General features: G+C 36.7%; 1 protein-coding gene and 1 long non-coding RNA gene across 6 annotated transcripts; one reads left to right on the top strand and one right to left on the bottom strand.

Moving 5' to 3' along the window:
- The first annotated feature begins 9700 nt into the window (after nucleotides 1–9700).
- LOC126602199 (uncharacterized) lies at nucleotides 9701–11902 on the top strand. Of its 5 annotated transcripts, XR_007616018.1 has the most exons (6): nucleotides 9701–10282; nucleotides 10570–10684; nucleotides 10781–10918; nucleotides 11003–11104; nucleotides 11187–11278; nucleotides 11391–11902. It is a non-coding gene; the product is annotated as an uncharacterized LOC126602199 (long non-coding RNA). The 5 variants fall into 5 exon arrangements; XR_007616019.1 differs by having other exon boundaries at nucleotides 9702–10684; nucleotides 10781–10909; XR_007616020.1 differs by having other exon boundaries at nucleotides 9703–10684; nucleotides 10781–10876.
- Nucleotides 11903–14029: 2127 nt separating this feature from the next.
- On the bottom strand, nucleotides 14030–15478 carry LOC126602196 (RING-H2 finger protein ATL38-like). Its single transcript, XM_050269030.1, has one exon. It carries the CDS (start codon nucleotides 15386–15388, stop codon nucleotides 14120–14122), a length of 1269 nt encoding a protein of 422 aa, XP_050124987.1. The 5' UTR covers nucleotides 15389–15478; the 3' UTR covers nucleotides 14030–14119.
- Nucleotides 15479–18274: the final 2796 nt, after the last annotated feature.

Genomic DNA, 18274 nt, shown 5'->3' with positions numbered 1-18274 from the left:
TCAAAAAGCACTTTTGATGGCATAAAGCTGTAAATACAAGATGACTCACTACCACTGAAAGACCTTGGCCAAGAATGAGACTAAAGCAGTCGGGCCAAGATGCCTATAAAAGCCAAAAAAGAGACAACAACGATTATGGACACTCAACCAATCAAACAAACAACATACAAACTTTGCTTCCAAGCCAGTTCGTACCCAGACAAGTTGAAATCAACCCGGATTCAGTCATTTTAGTAACTGTTTCCTTAGAAAAGCCATCTTTTGTCTAGTGTAAAAGCTTTGTTATCTTATCTAGTGTGGTAGTATCGATTCCCTCATGTAAAACCTGTTTATTATCCATCCCTTTTAGTGTACAACCTTTGTAAACTCAAAGAGAAGTGGCTGCAAGAAATTCAACCTTGCCAGACAAGGTGAAATCTTGCCTGAATCTCTTTGTTTGTCTTATAATTAGTAGATATGTCCTCTAAATGTATGTATTCAAGTTATTTCCAATTATTTTCTACCGAAAAGTCCCATTTGCATCCAGATCTGGTTAACTTAATAAACCTATTTTCATTAAGAACAACCTGGAATCAAGCAAATGGTTTAAAGGGCTATGAACTCTCTTCATTCGAACTTACAAGATCATAAACTAAAAGTCCTTGTTTACAAGGCAAGAAAAGGAACTTAATGCAGACATAACCTATATGCGATAATCCTTTGATGACAAGAAGTTTGAGTAACTTAGGGTGCAAGTAATCGATTTAAACCAAATATGTTCTACATTTGTTATACTGAGATAACAGTGGCACCCCAAACTCTTTGTTAGATTTGATTGCAAGCCTTAAGGCCTACATCTAAGGCCCCACAAAGGCACCTCTCGAAACTAATTTTATATTCTTCTTGTAATACACCAAGCAGCAAGAAGCCAGCAGACACCAACACATTCACCCAAAGTGCCAACCTCGCAAGGGAGCTGTGCCAGGGCCAAAATCTCGCCTGAACACTGGGTCTTCAACTTCGCATGCAAATGGTGACTCTTGCTTCCTAGTTAAGAGTTGTAGAGAAAATGGCTTAAATTTTTTAAGCTGTAACGACATAATAATAATAATTACAACAACAACAAGAAAATCCCACTATCCTTTCCACCGTTAGCCAATAGCCCACCCATTACTCATTTTCTATTAAATCCCAGTTAGCCATGATAGCCCATTATCCTTGGATGTGGGTGGTGGTGGTTGAGCATTTGACAAAGATGGGTTTTGCGGTGTTAACTTTAGGGTGGTGGTGGTGAGGAGGGTGGAGGTCATGGGATGGTGACGAAGGGCGTTTTGGAGTTGCAGAGTAGATGGGTGAGGTTGGGGTGCCCGGAGATGGGCGAGGTCGAGGTGCCTGGAGATGGGCGAGGTCGTTGTCGTTGGGTAGAATGGGGAAGAAGGGTGATTTTAATTTTAATTGTAGAGGGTGGGTCCCACATTTTAAAATAAAAATATTTAAATATTTTTATTTTTAATTAATTTTTTAATCTAGTTGGGCCAAGAAGTAAGCCTGCTTTAAGCACCTCAGCATTTAACAGAAAAATTGATAGAAAACCTGACGGAGATATGACATTACAACAAATTCGTAAAATGAGGTATGTCATTGTACTTTTTAAAATATGAAATGTGAGATTGTGATTTGACTCATAATTAAGGTAGTTTTGTGTAATCTACCCTAACAGAAATATATATTTTTCTTAATTTTTTTTTTGGAGTAAATATAAAAGAATTAGATGTATAAGATCTGTATTTTCCATGCTTCCTCTGTGTTGGTTCTTTTCGCCTGTTATGAATGAAATCCTTTATTACCTTGAAAAAAAGATATGTATTTTTCAAAGAAGTTAAATTGTTTACAACACATAAAAAATGAAAAAAAATGGTAAACTTGATATAATTTCAATTTTGTGAACAATTATTAGGTATAATTCAGTAGTTTAGGTTAGGCCCGATAACTCAATGTCCACATCAGCTTTTTTTTTCCCTAACAAATTTATCCCTTAATTCTAAAATTAATAATTATTGAATATCTAAATTATATATTGATGAAATCCTCTTTGTCAACCAAAAAACGCTGAAAAGATATTTTCGTCTTCGGTCATGACAGTAATGTAATTTCACAAACAGAATTTTACTATTTTTGTTTAAACCTCATTTTACAGGTGATTTTATCTCTCTCTAATTAAAAAAATGGAGACTTTGGATGCGAATATTCTTTGATTGAAATCTTGTTGGTTTTCAATTTTTGATTGAAGTCCCTGAAATTAATGTGATAATTTATTTCTATGCATGTTACTATATTTTTAAATTAAAAATTAAAAATTTTAGTTGTTTATATAAATGAGATTTTAAATAAAAAAAACCAAAATTTGTGGGATTAAAAATATTAAAATATAAATATACTATTCTCTGTGTGTGTGTATAAACATGGGTACATTCATCAAAATTAACCAAAAAATTATTGTATCAAAATATGGGTACATTCTTCAAAATCAATAAAAAAAAAAGATATTATGCTTAATAACATTAGTAAATTTCTTTGATTAAACTTGACATGGATACATTTTAAAATCAAAGAAAAAAGAATGTACCCATATAAGTTTAAAAATGGATTAGAAAAAAATTGAATAGATTTTGTAAAAAATGGTACATTTTACATATAACAAATTGGTATATTTAAGAATGAGTACATTTTAGATTAAAAATTTGAAAAAATTACATGAATGGGTACATTTGGCAAAATAAAAAATGGGTACAAATAAAATTTAAAAAAAATATGGGTATAAATACAAATAAAACTTTACAAAATATGGGCACAAAAAGAAATTAATATATGGATACAAATTAAAACTGAAAAGAAAATTGGTACAAATTAAAAAAGGGTACAAACTAAAACTAAAAATATATTATAAAAAATTTAGTCGTAAATATAAATATACTAATTATAACATTTTTAACATTAAATGAATATATTTAGAAATAAAAAATATTTTATTATTGAAATAATTAATGATGTTATTAATACCCAAGGACCTTGATCAAAAATTGAAAAGGAATAGGATTTTAATCAATGGAGTAGCAAAATGAAGGATGAGAACCTAATTTCTCCTAAAAAAAAAATCTCTCCCTTTCTCCCCCACTCCCATGTTCTTTCTCACTCTCCTTTTCTCTCATTCAATTTTAAAAACAAAAGTAAAAATTTTGACACGCACTTATCTTTAAAGTAATCCCTTATTTGTAGAATTAGTTTTAAAATTGATATTATGTCTTCTTCCTCATAACTCCCGTACAAAATCTTTTTTCTTTCTTGTTTTTGCTCCAGGCTTGGCCGCGTGGTCGTCTTCTTTCTTGTTCCACCTGTTTTTTTCCTCATACGGCTTAATTCACAAATCTTCTTCTTTCCTCTTCCATAGATTGCATGCTCCATATTATGTTGTCGTTGCTATGATGTATATTTCATCATATCTTTTTTCAAAATACTTTTGTGTTTTTTTTACCTAGTTGTTATGAAGGGAAACATTTGGAGCCATATTTTCGTTATCATTCTCTGATGTGGGAATAATATTAATTTTTTAATTGTTCATTGTTGTTCCTCTAATGGAAGCATTAGTTGGGAAGTGCAGATACACTATTCGATCATTCCGTCCTCATGTTTTTTTTTTGAACTTTGATTATATAGATTTTTCTTTTTTACAAGTAAAATCATTAAATGCACTTTCTTTGTTTATTTTGTCTATCTAACTATATTATATATAAGGTTCTAAAAAACACTAGGCGCTAGTCGGGCGGCGGGCTGATGCATAGCGCCTAGGCAGCTAGGCGGGGTCTAGACGGGTGCCTAGGCGACCTAGACAGATTTAGATAAATTTCTTGTATATCTTGTAAATAAGTGCATATTGACGCTTACAAAAAAAATAATATATATAGGTAAATTTCTTATTATTTTTTTAAAAAGAATAATATATATATATATATATTTTTTTTTTGTAACTTAAGATTTTTAGTATATAATATGGTTTGGTGTTTAAAAAAACAATACAACATAAAAAATAAAAATAAAAAAGAAAGAAAAAAAAAACCCACGAGCCCTCCACCTCTACCACATCACTCCAATTGGTGGAACCCAAATGGAAAGATTTACTCTACCTCTCTCACATTGCCCAAGGTCTCAATCCCAATTCAAAGATTTAATAGTGCCAAAAATAATTTTAAAAAAACAATTATAATATTTAATGATAAAGTTAGTGGTGGACAATGGCAGTAAATACAGAAAAATGGTGCACATGACAACACCTTTTGACACTTTGGAAAACGAAAAGCCCTTTATTTTGATTATGTTTCCTCTTCCTCCTCTCTCACATCTTCTCTCCTATTTGTTATTTTTCTGTTTCGCCTTCCTCCCCTTTCCTCTGTAAATTTCGTTATTCTTCAAGTCTGGCTTTGCGAGAGCTTGATTTGCATATGCAAGTCTGCTTAAACCAAATAGCATGATTTAGATTAGTCTAGAAGACGATGATAAGAACTATGCATAGAGTCGAAGAAGAGAGTTTGAAACAAAAGTTGCAGAACCAGTGGCTGAAAACGAGATTCAATCCGCCTAGACATGCCGCCTAGCACCATTTAGAGTGTCTAGACTGCCTAGGGATAGTCTAGACGGCTGCCTAGCTCCCTCTCGATTTATGGAAACGATTTGCCCCAAATCGCATCGGGACTCCACCGCCAGCGCCTAGGCGGCCGCCTAGAGCGATTTTTAGAACATTGATTATATATATATATATATATATATATATATATATATATATATATATATATCTACCTCTATATATTTTTTTTATTCTACATGTATTATAGACAACATGTATACTATCTACCTACATATAATCAATGTTCTAAAAATTGGCCTAGGTGGCCCCTAGGCGGTAGGTGTTGTTGTGCTTATGCAACTAGGTCCAAAATGTTAGGCAAAATCGAGGAGCTATTAGGTGCCCGTCCAGGCGCACCTTGGTGGTTATGTAGGCGATGGTCTATGTAACATCCCACATCGTCCAAAGGAGTAGATCCTCTAAGCCTTATATGTATATTCTCATCTTTACCTAGCACGAGGCCTTTTGGGAGCTCACTGGCTTTGGGTTCCATCGGAACTCCGAAGTTAAGCAAGTTCGCACAAGAGTAATCCCATGATGGGTGACCTTCTAGGAAGTTCTTGTGAAAGTTCCCAGAAATAAAACCGTGAGGGTGTGGTCGGGGTCCAAATCTGACAATATCGTGCTATGTCGAAGTCGAGTCGGGAATGTGGTGAGGGTCCGGGCTGGGATGTGACAATCTAGGCGAAGTGAAAAGGTTTTGGGGAAGAAAATCCAAAACCCAAAATTGCAAAAACTCTCTCATAGCTTCAACTCCCTCCCTCCCCACCCCCTCTCTGCACCCAAGGAAGAAAAAATCGATAATATCTGCGATATTATCGTTTTTTTAAAGATCCGATATTTTTTTAACTATCCTAATAATTTTCGTCAAAATATCGCAATATTATCAATATTATCGATAATATCACAATATTTTTAAAATTATCGATAATATCGCAATAAAATATTCAAAAATACTTAATATGTTGAGAAATCTCAACATACTACCCTTGATCAAAGCCCAAAGGCCAAACAAGACATGAAGACAAGCTTTCTTAGGAGGTGAATGTGCCTTTTATAGGCATTTTTGGCTTGCTCACTGCCCTCGCTGGGCGATGTGGGACTCAGTCACTCAAGGAAGAAAATCAGAATTTCGGCCGAAAATTTACACCCACTTTAAACGGCCATAACTTTGTCAAAACTCAACGAAATCAAGCAAGACAAAAACGAAAGTTTCAGTCCTCGAAGAGACGAAGAGAATGGTACCTCACACGACATCTGAATCGTCGTGGTTTGGCCGGAAAATGCCTCGAAAGTCACTGAGATCGCCAGAAACTGGGTAAGATTCAAATGAGTATAACTTTTTTAATACTCAACGAAATTGAGTGAAACAAAAAGAACAGTTGTACTACTCGACGAGAAAAAGAGATTGATACCTTGCACGCCGGCCAACTCGCCGTGGTTTGGCCGTAAATTTCCTCGAAAGCCACTGAGGTCGCCGGAAATTGGGTAAGATTCAAATGAGTATAACTTTTTCAATACGCAACGAAATTGAGTGAAACGAAAAGGAAAGTTGTAGCCCTCGAAGAGACGAAGAGAATGGTATCTTACACGACGTCTGACTCATTGTGGTTTGGCCGGAAATTGCCTCGAAAGCCACTGAGGTCGCCGGAAACTGGGTAAGATTCAAATGAGTATAACTTTTTCAATACTCAACGAAATTGAGTGAAACAAAAAGGAAAGTTGTACTACTCGACGAGACGAAGAGATTGATACCTTACACGCCGGCCAAAATTCAATTGACACACTCCTGGTTTCCAAAATTCAATTCTTTTACTTTATATAAACTTGAAAAAACATAATCGGCATCCAAATTAAAGTTTAGTCTTATTCTTATGTGTAAGAAATTTAAAGTGTCAAATTCGGCACATTATTCTTCATCATTTTATTCACTTCCTTTTTTTTTTTTAATATCCTAAATAAAACCTCCAAATATTGTACTAATTAATTATATATAAATGATTATGGTGTGTTTAAACTTATTTCATTAATTACTACATATTTTCTACACTCACAATGTTTGCCAACTCGCTATATAATCAACTTAAATCAGTTAAATCCATCATGCAATGCATTTCCTTCCAATTTTTTGTGATAAACTAATAGATAATTGACTAAATAAACATCCTACAAAGTTTCATTAAAAATTTCCAAGTTTTTCTTACAATTTCCGTGGTTTCCATGTAATTTTTATCGATATCGATATTTTACCGATATTTCCATCGATATTTCCGTGTTTTCGGACTACCGATATTTCCGATATTACTGATATTTTCTTCCTTGTCTGCACCTCGACTTTCTCTCTCTCTTGCCATCGTGACTCCCTCTCTCTGCACTCGATCGAACTGTTTGCAAAAACTCTTTGCCTGCCGCCTGCTAGGCCCTGCCTACGTGCCCAATTAGCTATATGATTAATTATGCATTTTTCTTTATTGTTTGCAGAATGCGATTTTTCGAAAAAAAAAAAATTACAAGTTTGATGTCTTGCTAATTGGTGTACTTTAATTTTCGGAAATTTTGTTCGTCTTGTTGTTTAGTGCATAGAAAGTGTTTGATGTTAGTCTATCTATCTTAGTGAAAACTGAAATTTACTTTATCTTTACTCTACTCCACGAGATTAAACTATCTACGTTTTAGGAAAATGTACAAAGCAAACATATATGCAATAAGCATCCATGTGATTGAAATTTAAACAACTTAGGAAAATCAAATTTATATGAAAATTATACTCTTTCACTACGCCTATTACCTAACATGGAGGAAAGTGTAACACGTCAAAATGAAATTTACATACTCCTTGGGACGACATTAAACTACCTAACATGGAGGAAAGCTTATAAAATAAATCTATATAAGCATTCATGTGGTAAATATTTACGTAACCTACCCTTGTAGAAAAAAATTAACATGACAATTATTCTTCACTTTACTCATTATAGGGATAACTTTAAACTACGTAACATGGTGGAAAAATTGTACAAATCAAACCGATGCACACACAAGACACTAGTACAAAAAAGGCTTTGGGCGACGTAGGACCTTCGTCGCGCAAAGTCAAAAAAACGTCGCGCAAAACGTAGGACAACGAACCCGCGTCGCGCACCGACCGTCGCGTCAAGGCAGTGAAGGAAGGGTTTGCGCGACGCAGAAGTGACCTACGTCGCGCAAAACCACTTAGCGCGACGTAGGTCTTCGTCGCGCAAAACCACTTAGCGCGACGTAAACCTTCGTCGCGCAAAACCGCTTAGCGCGACGTAGGTCTTCGTCGTGCAAAACCACTTAGCGCGAAATAAACCTTCGTCGCGCAAAACCGCTTAGCGCGACGTAGGTCTTCGTCGTGCAAAACCACTTAGCGCGACGTAGGTCTTCGATCGTCAATTTAAAACATTTACACAAATGGATACCACAAATCTTATGTTATAGTTAATGAAAATATAAATAAACTCTAAGTGTTAGTGAATCTATTGTTTTGATGGGATACACATTGTACAAAACTAGTTTCAACGATCCAACCGTCAAACTTGTTTGTATATGCTTCGAGATCGCATACGCCAAAAATCACAAAAAAAAAACATTCAAAGATCAAGTAACGGGACAAAACTTTTCGACGGTTATAAACGAAAAATCACGATTTAACGGTAGTTTTAACTCCGATTTTGATGATTTTTTTACAGCTACACTCCTTGATCCTATATGAATACAATGAACTAATCCGATCGTCAATTTAAAACATTTACACAAGTGGATACCACAAATCTTATGTTATAGTTAATGAAAATATAAATAAACTTTAAGTGTTAGTGAATCTATTGTTTTGATGGGATACACATTGTACGAAACTAGATTCACTAACACTTGAATTTTATTTTATACTTTCATTAAGTATAACATAAGATTTTGTGGTATCCATTGGTGTAAAATTTTAAATTGAAGATCGAATTCATTCATTGTATTCATCTAGGGTCAAGGAGTGTAGCTGTAAAAAAATCATCAAAATCGGAGTTAAAGTAACCATTAAATCGTGATTTTTCGTTTATAACCATCGAAAAGTTTTGTTCCGTTACTTAATCTCTATATGTTTGTTTTTTAGGATTTTTTGTGTATGCGATCTCGAAGTATATACAAACAAGTTTGACGGTTGGATAGTTGAAACTAGTTTTGTAGAATGCGTATCCCATCAAAACAATAGATTCACTAACACTTGGAGTTTATTTTATATTTTGATTAAGTATAACATAAGATTTTGTGGTATCCACTAGTGTAAATATTTTAAATTGAAGATCGAATTCATTCATTGTATTCATCTAGGGTCAAGGAGTGTAGCTATATAAAGTCATCTAAATCGGAATTAAAATAACCGTTAAATCGTGATTTTTCGTTTATAACCATCGAAAAGTTTTGTCATGTTACTTGATCTCTGAATGTTTGTTTTTTGTGATTTTTGGCGTATGCAATCTCGAAGTATATGCAAACAAGTTTGACGGTTGGACTGTTGAAAGTAGTTTTGTATAATGCGTATCCCATCAAGTTGAATGATATATATATATATATATATATATATATATATATTAAGTAGCTTTAAATTTATTTATTTTGTATGTATAACACTTAAGAAATTGAATGGTATGTATATTTATTAAGTAGCTTTAAATTTATTATAGTTCGGATCAGGTTTTTATTAGAAAATATATTATTGTGAGTTTTATGTTAAAAAAAAAATTGAACTTGAAGGAAGTAAAGCACATTTTTAGTAAATTTTATAATAATTTTTTTTAAAAATATACCTTGCGTGACGCCAAGATAGGTTAGTTACGCAACTCGGATTGTACTGACTATTTCTGTCGGATAAGATAAATAACCACTGGATAGTACTGACTAAATTAGTCGGGCGTTTGGTGCAGCATCAGACTAATGACCGTATTATTTATATTGTGTTTGATATTATACCGGATATGAGGAATCAAACTTAGAATAAAATTAAACTTAAAAAAAAATTAAAAAAAAAAGCTGAAATCATCTCTTTTTCCCCCGATCTCTCCGCCGCACCCACCAAACTCCCTCCCTCTCTCTCCCTTCTTCTTCTTCCCCGACTGATTTTCGACTCCGAAGCTCTGCAATTTACACCCACAGACTCAGTTTTCCTTCACTGCAATTTTAGTCAAGAACCTCTCTGCAAATACACCATGTTTCTTTGCAAGACCCAGTTGCAGAAGAAGCCCAGAAACATATTAACTAAACCAAAATCCACAAACTACCAGAATAATCATTGCCATCGATTCCCTCTCGCTCATCTCGCCCTCTCTCTCACTCCGTCTCGCTCTTTTCTCCCACTCTGTTAAACGAAGACAATGACGAAGGAAGACAGCAGCCACAACCCATTTCTTTAATTTTTGTTTTTTCATGGCGATTTTTTGCTTAATTTTGGGTATTTATCTTGATTTTGCATAATTTTCTTGTTTTTTGAATGGTTTGGATATGTGGGTTTTTTTGCAGACGATTAACCTGGCGGCGATCTGTACTCTGGTGGACTACAACACCCGCCCGCTCGACACCATCTACAGCAACTTCATTATCCCCATTTAAATGGTTTGATTGCGTAATTATAATTGGGATCTACAATTATGTGTCGATCTTACGGCATTATCCCCATTTGCTTAAACGTGTAGCATGGGATCTAATACTAATTAAACTATGTAAATTGTAGATCCAGAACATTATTTAACGGTTTTTCTTTGGATATGATGCATTTCTTTGTTTTCATTGTGTAATGTGACTTCTTCAGATTGAGTCACTGATCGATGCAATAAGTTGCATTGAAGTTTGTTGATTTTGTTAACTGGAAACTTTACTTCTTGCGTGCTATGTTTTCATAGGATCCTGCTTACTATGTGCTTAAAGAAGATGAATCCCCTTGCATTTTTGGATCTATTGAGAAGCAGAGATGGTCCTATGCATGTGCAAAGCAATTGATCGAGAGGCTAATCTACGGTCAGTCATCTCTTTGTTCTACTTTTATGTGGTTGTTCATAAATTGGTATTGTAGTATAGGTTTCTGATTCTGGCATGATTTCTTCTTGTTTACAGCTGAGGGTGCGGAAAATGGTCTTGAATTTACCATTGTGAGACCCTTTAACTGGATTGGACCTAGGATGGATTTCATTCCTGGCATTGATGGCCCAAGTGAGGGTGTTCCAAGAGTACTTGCATGCTTCAGTAACTTATGTCAGATAATAATTGTAGCATTCCCTATTTATTTGGTTTTTCAGCATTTGTGTTGTGATCGTGCTCTGCTTTCATCTGTTACAGAATCTTCTTCGCCGTGAGCCTCTCAAGCTCGTAGATGGCGGCCAATCTCATATAACTTTTGTCTACATAAAGGATGCTATTAAAGCTGTTATGTAGATGATCGTAAGTGAAAATAAAAATCTCTTTTGCTTAAATTTTTATTTAGATGCAAAAGTTGCTCAGTAATGTGATCTGTTTTCCTCAGGAAATCCTGCTAGGGCCAATGGTCACATCTTCAATGTAGGCAACCCTCACAATGAAGTTACTGTAAGGCATCTTGGTGAAATGATGACTGAGGTGAAGAATTCTCTTTGATACCATCTTCTTTTTAGTTAATGTACTATGTCTCCTTTGCTTCCATAAGTTTTCAGTCAATTTTTTTAATGTTATGTTTTTATGGTTCAAAAAGTGTATAGATGTCGCAGTTGATCACTCGTCATCGGAGTGTGACCAATGCACCTCCTGTATTTTCAGCACCTACTGCTTTAGCTATGAGTACTCCATTGATTGGGGAGCCTACACCCCTTACTGAGGCTACTCCTAGAGCGTTCCAAGTGCCTGCATCATTGACGTCATCAGTGTCGGTTCAGTCGCTTAGTGCACGACAGCCTCACTGGTGCCGCTGCGATCCAGAGCCTTCTGATCACACTTTGGACCTCCCAACCTTCTAATCACCGATGCCTAGGACGAGAAGATGAGTATGATCTTACAAGCCTTACAAATGTCTGGCCTCCAAATCACAATGCCAACACTTGATCTTGCTCCACCTTTGACCTTCCAGCCACTTTGCCCAACCGATACCCAGTAACCTGATGCATCAAACCTAGACGATTACTTGTTGTAGTTTTTTCTTTTATGTTTGGACATCTTGTATGTACATTTTCATATATTTTATAATTAAATACTTTTTTTCTTGGTTTATTAATTATTGTTTATAATTTAAATTAAATATTTATAAAAAATTAAATAAAAAATATTTTGTCAAAAAAAAGAAGGAAAAAAGGGTTTGTGCAACGAAGGCGTAACCTATGTCGTGCAAAATACCTATTGTGCAATGAAGGTATTGTCGTCGCGCAAAAGGCTTTTGCGTGACGCGATGTAGTTACTATCGTTGCTCAAAGACCGTTTGTGTGACGTAGGTTACTTCTTCGTCACACAAACCCAGCTTTCACGACTTTTGCGCGACTGTTTTTTGTACTAGTGGAAGAGGAGAAGACTGATAGATAGAGAAAGTAGAGAGAGAATTTGAATCCATCATTGTTGGCCATTCATAGTCCAATGTAGAACTTAGGAGAGAGAGGGGTGTTTCCATTGAGTGAAGCTGCGAACATGTCCTTCTGAAGTTGTCGTGTCAGTTAAGTGGATACAGATACTGGCTTCTTTGAGTATTCCTTCAATTTTTGTTTTATTTTATTTGTTAAAAAATACATCAATAAGGTTATTTTAGGAATCAGGGTGGGTGAGAAAAGAGGATTTTCATTTTTTTTTCAACTTTTAGTCGTGGGTGAGAATAAATAAGGTGGGGGTGAAGAAATACAAATGTTGGGTGACATTAGCAACACTATTAATTTTCCTTATCTCCAAATTTAATTGTATTGAAAAACAAAACAAAAAAAACAGAAAAGGAAATAGGAACAAGTCATTAACATTTTACGAGCAAATGAATGTGATGAATTAAAATTGGGTACTTTATACGCACCCCACAAACTACTAAAACCACCCACTATTTGATGGAAAATTTAGAAAAGTAACCAAAATTGGGATCTCATATAGAAATATAGCTATTATTTAAAGTTTATGATAATTATAATAAAAAAATAATAATTATAACAAAAAAAAATGACATGCAAGTAGTTATATTCCCTAATCCTTACAAACTTCCTCATTTACCCTTAACCATAAAAAAACCGCACCTGACATTAGAATCCCCCTTGTCCCATATTCTGGGACATTCTATAAATAGAATGTCATAATTACCGCAATATCCCTGCTTTCTTTGTTTATTTCTCCCTCGTCACAACTCTGTTCGCGAAGGCTTTCGCCTATGCGTTTCTTAGATCAAGCTCTATCTGAAAATACTAAGTTTGATCCTGAAAGGTCCTATGGATTTTAAATGACCAATGGCGAAAATTCAAACTTTGTAACTAGTTAACTAAAAATCTAAAATTAACAAAATTAAAATATATCACAACAACAATATAAAATATCATGAACACATAATTCGTAAATTACAATAGTGAAATCTAGGAACGAGATTTGATAGCATGGAATTCATAAGGTTCTTTGACTTTCTCCTTGTGCTTTTCAAGTTAAAATTAAATGTAACAGTGCAGCTCGTGATTCTCCGGGCATGGTTGATTTATGTGGTAATTTATGTGCCCACTTAGATCATTGTCTTGGATGCTTTGCAGGATGTTTTGGCATTGCTACTACCTTGGAGGCGGAACTTAAAGCTACTATTCATGTTGTTTATATGGCTTTGGAGAGGAGGTTGCATTCGCTTTGGATTGAGGGTGATTCTTGTTTGCCAATGCATTTCCTTTCTAATGGATCTTCTCAAGTGCCTTGGCGTTTATTGGTTGATTGGGCAAATTGTTGTACCATTCTATCTCCCTTGCATATTTGATTTTCTCACATTTATCACAAAGGAAATCAGGTGGTAGATTGTTTGACAAACTATGGTATTGATCATGTTGGGGTTCATTGGTGAGATTCTTGTTCGCCGTGTGCCTTTGCCGCTTTTGTTCATAATCTTTCGGGGCTTCCAAATTTCGTTTCTCTTAGGAGTTGTCTTAATTGATTTTTGTTTTTAATAGGATTTGGCTTTATGTCCCTTCTAACTTATTATATTTTTATTCTTTTTCTTCTTTAATATATTCACAATAATATCTTCTAACATGATAACAATGATGGAGCAAAAGTGACATTATTGTTTTCAACAAAACATAAGTTAGCAAGGCATCTGTATTCAATTTTTTGTCACAACAAATGGACAATTATATCCATTTCATCATTTTCTTACACGTATTCTCTTTCACTCTTTTGAAATGAATAAACACAAAGACAATCAATTCAATATTAAAAGGATATGTACACAAAATTTCAATATACTCAAACTACCTAAAAATATTCCTTTGTTTAGACTTGATCCTTTGGCCGTAAGGTATCAGTTGACCGTTCATCGCCGCCAATATGGTCCAACGGTGCACTAATCAATTCCGATGGCTCGGCTGCCGACTGGGTTGCAACGTCGTTATCACCACTTTGGTTCCTAACAGACCCGTTTCTAGACACGAAAGGCGGCAACATTGAGAAAGCCCAACGGCCTGATCTCCCCGACAGGTTGGACCGCGAACTTGGGTCAAACCGCTCAAACAAACCGGGGCTTTTTCCACGCCCACTCTCACTTCTTATATCTTTTCTCACAATGCCGGCCCTTGGAAATGCCACGTTGTTACTCCTGCTACGAATCAAGGCTGAATTCACAAGTTGAGCCCGTACCTCGTCCGGTAACCTTAGTGTAAACTTTTCGACGTTCTCACCCGGTTTAACCAGCGAGTGTCCGGTCGAATGTGATCGTGGAAATAATACTCTGGTAAATCGCATCCCGGTTGATCTCGACCGAGGCGGTCCAAAACCCGTTGACCTAGACCGAGGTGGGCCTCTTTGATTGTAGGCTTCACTTCCATTCACCAGATTAATAAACACTGGAGGTGCTGGAGATGGAGATTCCTCCTCTTTGATTTGATCTTCCACTATCCGAACTGACACTTGGCGGGGTGGCATATGCGACGGTAGCGAAGGTGGTGATGCTTCTGCCCTACACGGCGCAGTGTCAGATTGACCCGACTCGATATCCTCTTCATTCGGATCAACCCAAGTGTACGGTTCTTCTCCGGGTTTAGGAACCAGGTAAGCCCGGCAAACAGGGCAAGTCGAGTGAGAGAGAAGCCACGTGTCAATACAATCGGGGTGGAATACGTGATCACACTTGGGGATCAAACGCAGCGTTTCATGGTCTTGAAACTCCTGTAAACATACGGCACATTCCAGAGCGCCCTGGCCGAGCTTGAGCGCCTTGACGTCGGAGTATATGAAAGCAGGGAAGGTTTCGATGACAGCGGGGTCAAGGCCACGCGCCATGAGGGAGCCGTTTCGAAGGGCGAGGTCAACGCGCCCCTGGAGGCGGGTCTGGGCGCACTGACGGGTGTAGACGGAGAGGAAGCCCAAGATAAAGAATGCAACTACGAGAACCACCATTACCACCGCCATCTTGAGGTTGAATTTCGGCGAGCTTGAGCCGTTGGTTTTCGGCTGAGGAGGCGGTGTGGTTTGCGCAGTGATCAGCTGCGACAACAGGAGGAAGCTGAGCGTCCATAGCAAGACTGCATGAATGGTGTATTTCATGACTCGTGAGTTATTTGGATTTGCTGCTCGAAAGAGAAGAAAAAATAGGAAGGCGAGAAAAAAAAAGGCTTGGCGCTACTCCATGAGGTTTGTGCAGAGGAAAGGCAAAGTGGGAATGAAATGAAGGATTTGAATGAGTCGTGTGGACTTGTACAGCAAGGAGTTTTGAAGGTTGACTAACGACGAGGGTGGAAGCCCACTAGGAAAGTAAAAAATTTCTATTGAGGATTAGATAAGGATTTTATTTAGGCGGATTTGTCTCAAATAAAATTGGTTAGAGTAGTGTACTTTTTTCAAAACGTCTGTATTCGAATCACAGATCTTGTAATTTAAATATAATGTAATAATCTTATCATTCATCAAACAATAATTATTTAAGATTTTTTTTCAATAAAAATGATTATTTGTCGATTATTTGGTGTTTAATAAGATGATTAATGGTGATGTAGGGTTTTGGGATAGCAATGATTCCCATGTGTGTACGGGAGTTTGATTCTTTTTGTTGGCTGTACATGTTTAGTGTGGATTTTAGGCTTGTAGGATGGTCCATGCGATGAAAACGAGAATCTATTAGCTAGTTAAGTCGGGTTGTTTAGCTGGAGCTGGATATATGTGAGTAATTTTATCCTACACCTATGATATATGATCTTCTTCTAGAACATTTGACTTGTTTAGAAAAAAAATATTAGGTTGTTTTCTCATTCCGGCAAAATTCTACCTTTAGGACAACAATAATGCCTTCATACGTCATATGTAATAATATAAACCCTTTTTATTTATTTATTTATTTTTTTTGTCTTCCAACTGCACCAGAGTACCTGGCAGTATTACAGGAACAAATATTTGAAGTGAAAAGTACCAACCATGTGGGATCACAAATTTTTTAGGACCGGAGTAAGGCGGATCTTAATATGTATATTTCAGAAGTTCGGTCATGGACTTAATAACTTTGATTGGATTAAGCTGCTCAAAAAGACCCATGATACCACCACATCCTGTACCTCAGAAAGGTAGGCGATGTCCGTGGACTTAACTGAAAATGACCATTCTTGTTGTTCAAGACACATAAACTTGATCCCTTACTTAAAGCCTTTAAAATGAGCTTGTGCAAGAAAATGAGCTTCTGGATTGGAAAAATTAGTAGATTTGTTGCGTCAAAATGGGACTAGGCAAGGTTATGAACTTATAATCAATAATTTGATGATTGAGTTGACTTCACAATTATACGTTCATCTCACATTGGACCAGACCGGGATAAGGTTATTGTTCGTGGCAGGAATTCCTGTCGGGGATGTTTCCTGGCCGACGAGCACACAGCTCCCCTGGAGGTTCGGCGCCAGTTGAGGGCTGCTGTCGGACTTCTGCTTTCCTGTCGGGCTTTGTCGGGCAAGTCTCGTCGGGCAAGACTCTTCGGGCAAGACTTTTCGGGCAAGGCTGAAAGAGAAGGACAACGTTAACTTTGAGAGGTGCCTTTGTGGGGCCTTAGGTATAGGCCTTGAGGCTCACAATCAAGGTTAACATTTTAGTGCTCAGGCGTGCCACTGCCATCTTCAGCATGGCAGATGTCGAATGGATGTCACGTTTTAGTTGTGAATATGCATATGCCCGAGAAACCGTGTTAGATATAACAGGTGCCTTTGTGGGGCCTTAGGTGTAGGCCTTGAGGCTTCCTGTTAAACTAAACTAGTATTTGAGCATATTATATTTGGTCTTTATGGTTGTCGGAGTCTTATAACTATTATATTTCTGATTATCCGAGTCTTAGAGGTAGAGCGAACCCAAATAGGTGCCTTTGTGGGGCCTTAGGTATAGGCCTTGAGGTTTCCTATAAGAATCCATTCCATACTTAAGCGTTCTATGATAATCATGATATAATAGAAATAAAACCAAGAGGTAGGTCGATTACTTGCGCCCCAAGTAACTTCGGACTTCTCATTTATCAAGGATTGTCGTGGATGGGTTAAGTCCACATAAAGTTCTTTTTTATGCCTTGAGGCCAATGACTTTTAAACTAATCAGATTTACATGCCTGAGGGCTTAGGACTTGGATCTGATTTAAACACTGAAGATATATTCAAATCGGATCCAAGTACTGAGAAAGCTTTGTCATCGTGATTTTGCTAGAAACAACTTGCATATAATTGGAAATATACAACATATTGCTAGACTTTAAAGAAAGAGAAGACAAAGACAGAGCAAAGCAGGTCGGGCAAGATTAAACCTTATCAATTAAGGCTGATCGTCTTGCAGGTCCCTATCTTTGTAGTTCTGTCAAAGGTCTGAAAGCTTAGAGGGGGAGAGGGGAGAGGAGAATACAAAAGGTGAATCGATACTACAACAAGTTCGAACAAGGTAGCAGAGCTATTACAGAGGTTGGGAGAAAAGATTATCCCGCGGGGGATGAAGGCTTGGGCTGATTACAGCTTTGTTTTGAAAGGCAAATCTGGCTTTTTAAGCAGAGTTTGTGCTTTTGTTTGTTTGATTGAGTGTCCTTATTCCTGTCTTCTCTTCCTCCTTTTATAGATGACTCGGTTTGGCTCCTGTAGCGACAGCTTTGCCCGAATGCGGTCTAAGGGTGATGACTCATCAGCTTTATTACATGTAATGCCACCATAAAGTACTTTATGGGCTGTGCAGTCTGATCAGTCTATACCACTTGGTCCTTGGGTAGGTAGGCAAGTGGCCCTTATGAATTGTATCAAGTCAGAAAAGGCCCTTTCCTGCTTTCCCAAGTTTCGGCTGGGCCTTGATCTTCTATTCCTCTAGGCCTCCTTTTGGGCCGACTCCATCCTTGGGCCAAAAAATCAAGTTTTAATCCAAACAGTGCCCCCTTCAATTAATGTGAAGGTTGGAATCCCAGGCGTCGACATTGATTGAATACCCGCA

Source organism: Malus sylvestris, chromosome 15 (assembly GCF_916048215.2).
Source record: "Malus sylvestris chromosome 15, drMalSylv7.2, whole genome shotgun sequence".
Classification (NCBI taxonomy): domain Eukaryota; kingdom Viridiplantae; phylum Streptophyta; class Magnoliopsida; order Rosales; family Rosaceae; genus Malus; species Malus sylvestris.
The sequence above is the reverse complement of the archived record's forward strand: the minus strand, read 5'-3'. Positions and strand labels throughout refer to the sequence as shown.

Bases quoted from the DNA above. Each gene is read 5' to 3' on its own strand.
- LOC126602196 (XM_050269030.1), bottom strand. From the start codon at position 15,388: ATGAAATACACCATTCATGCAGTCTTGCTATGGACGCTCAGCTTCCTC.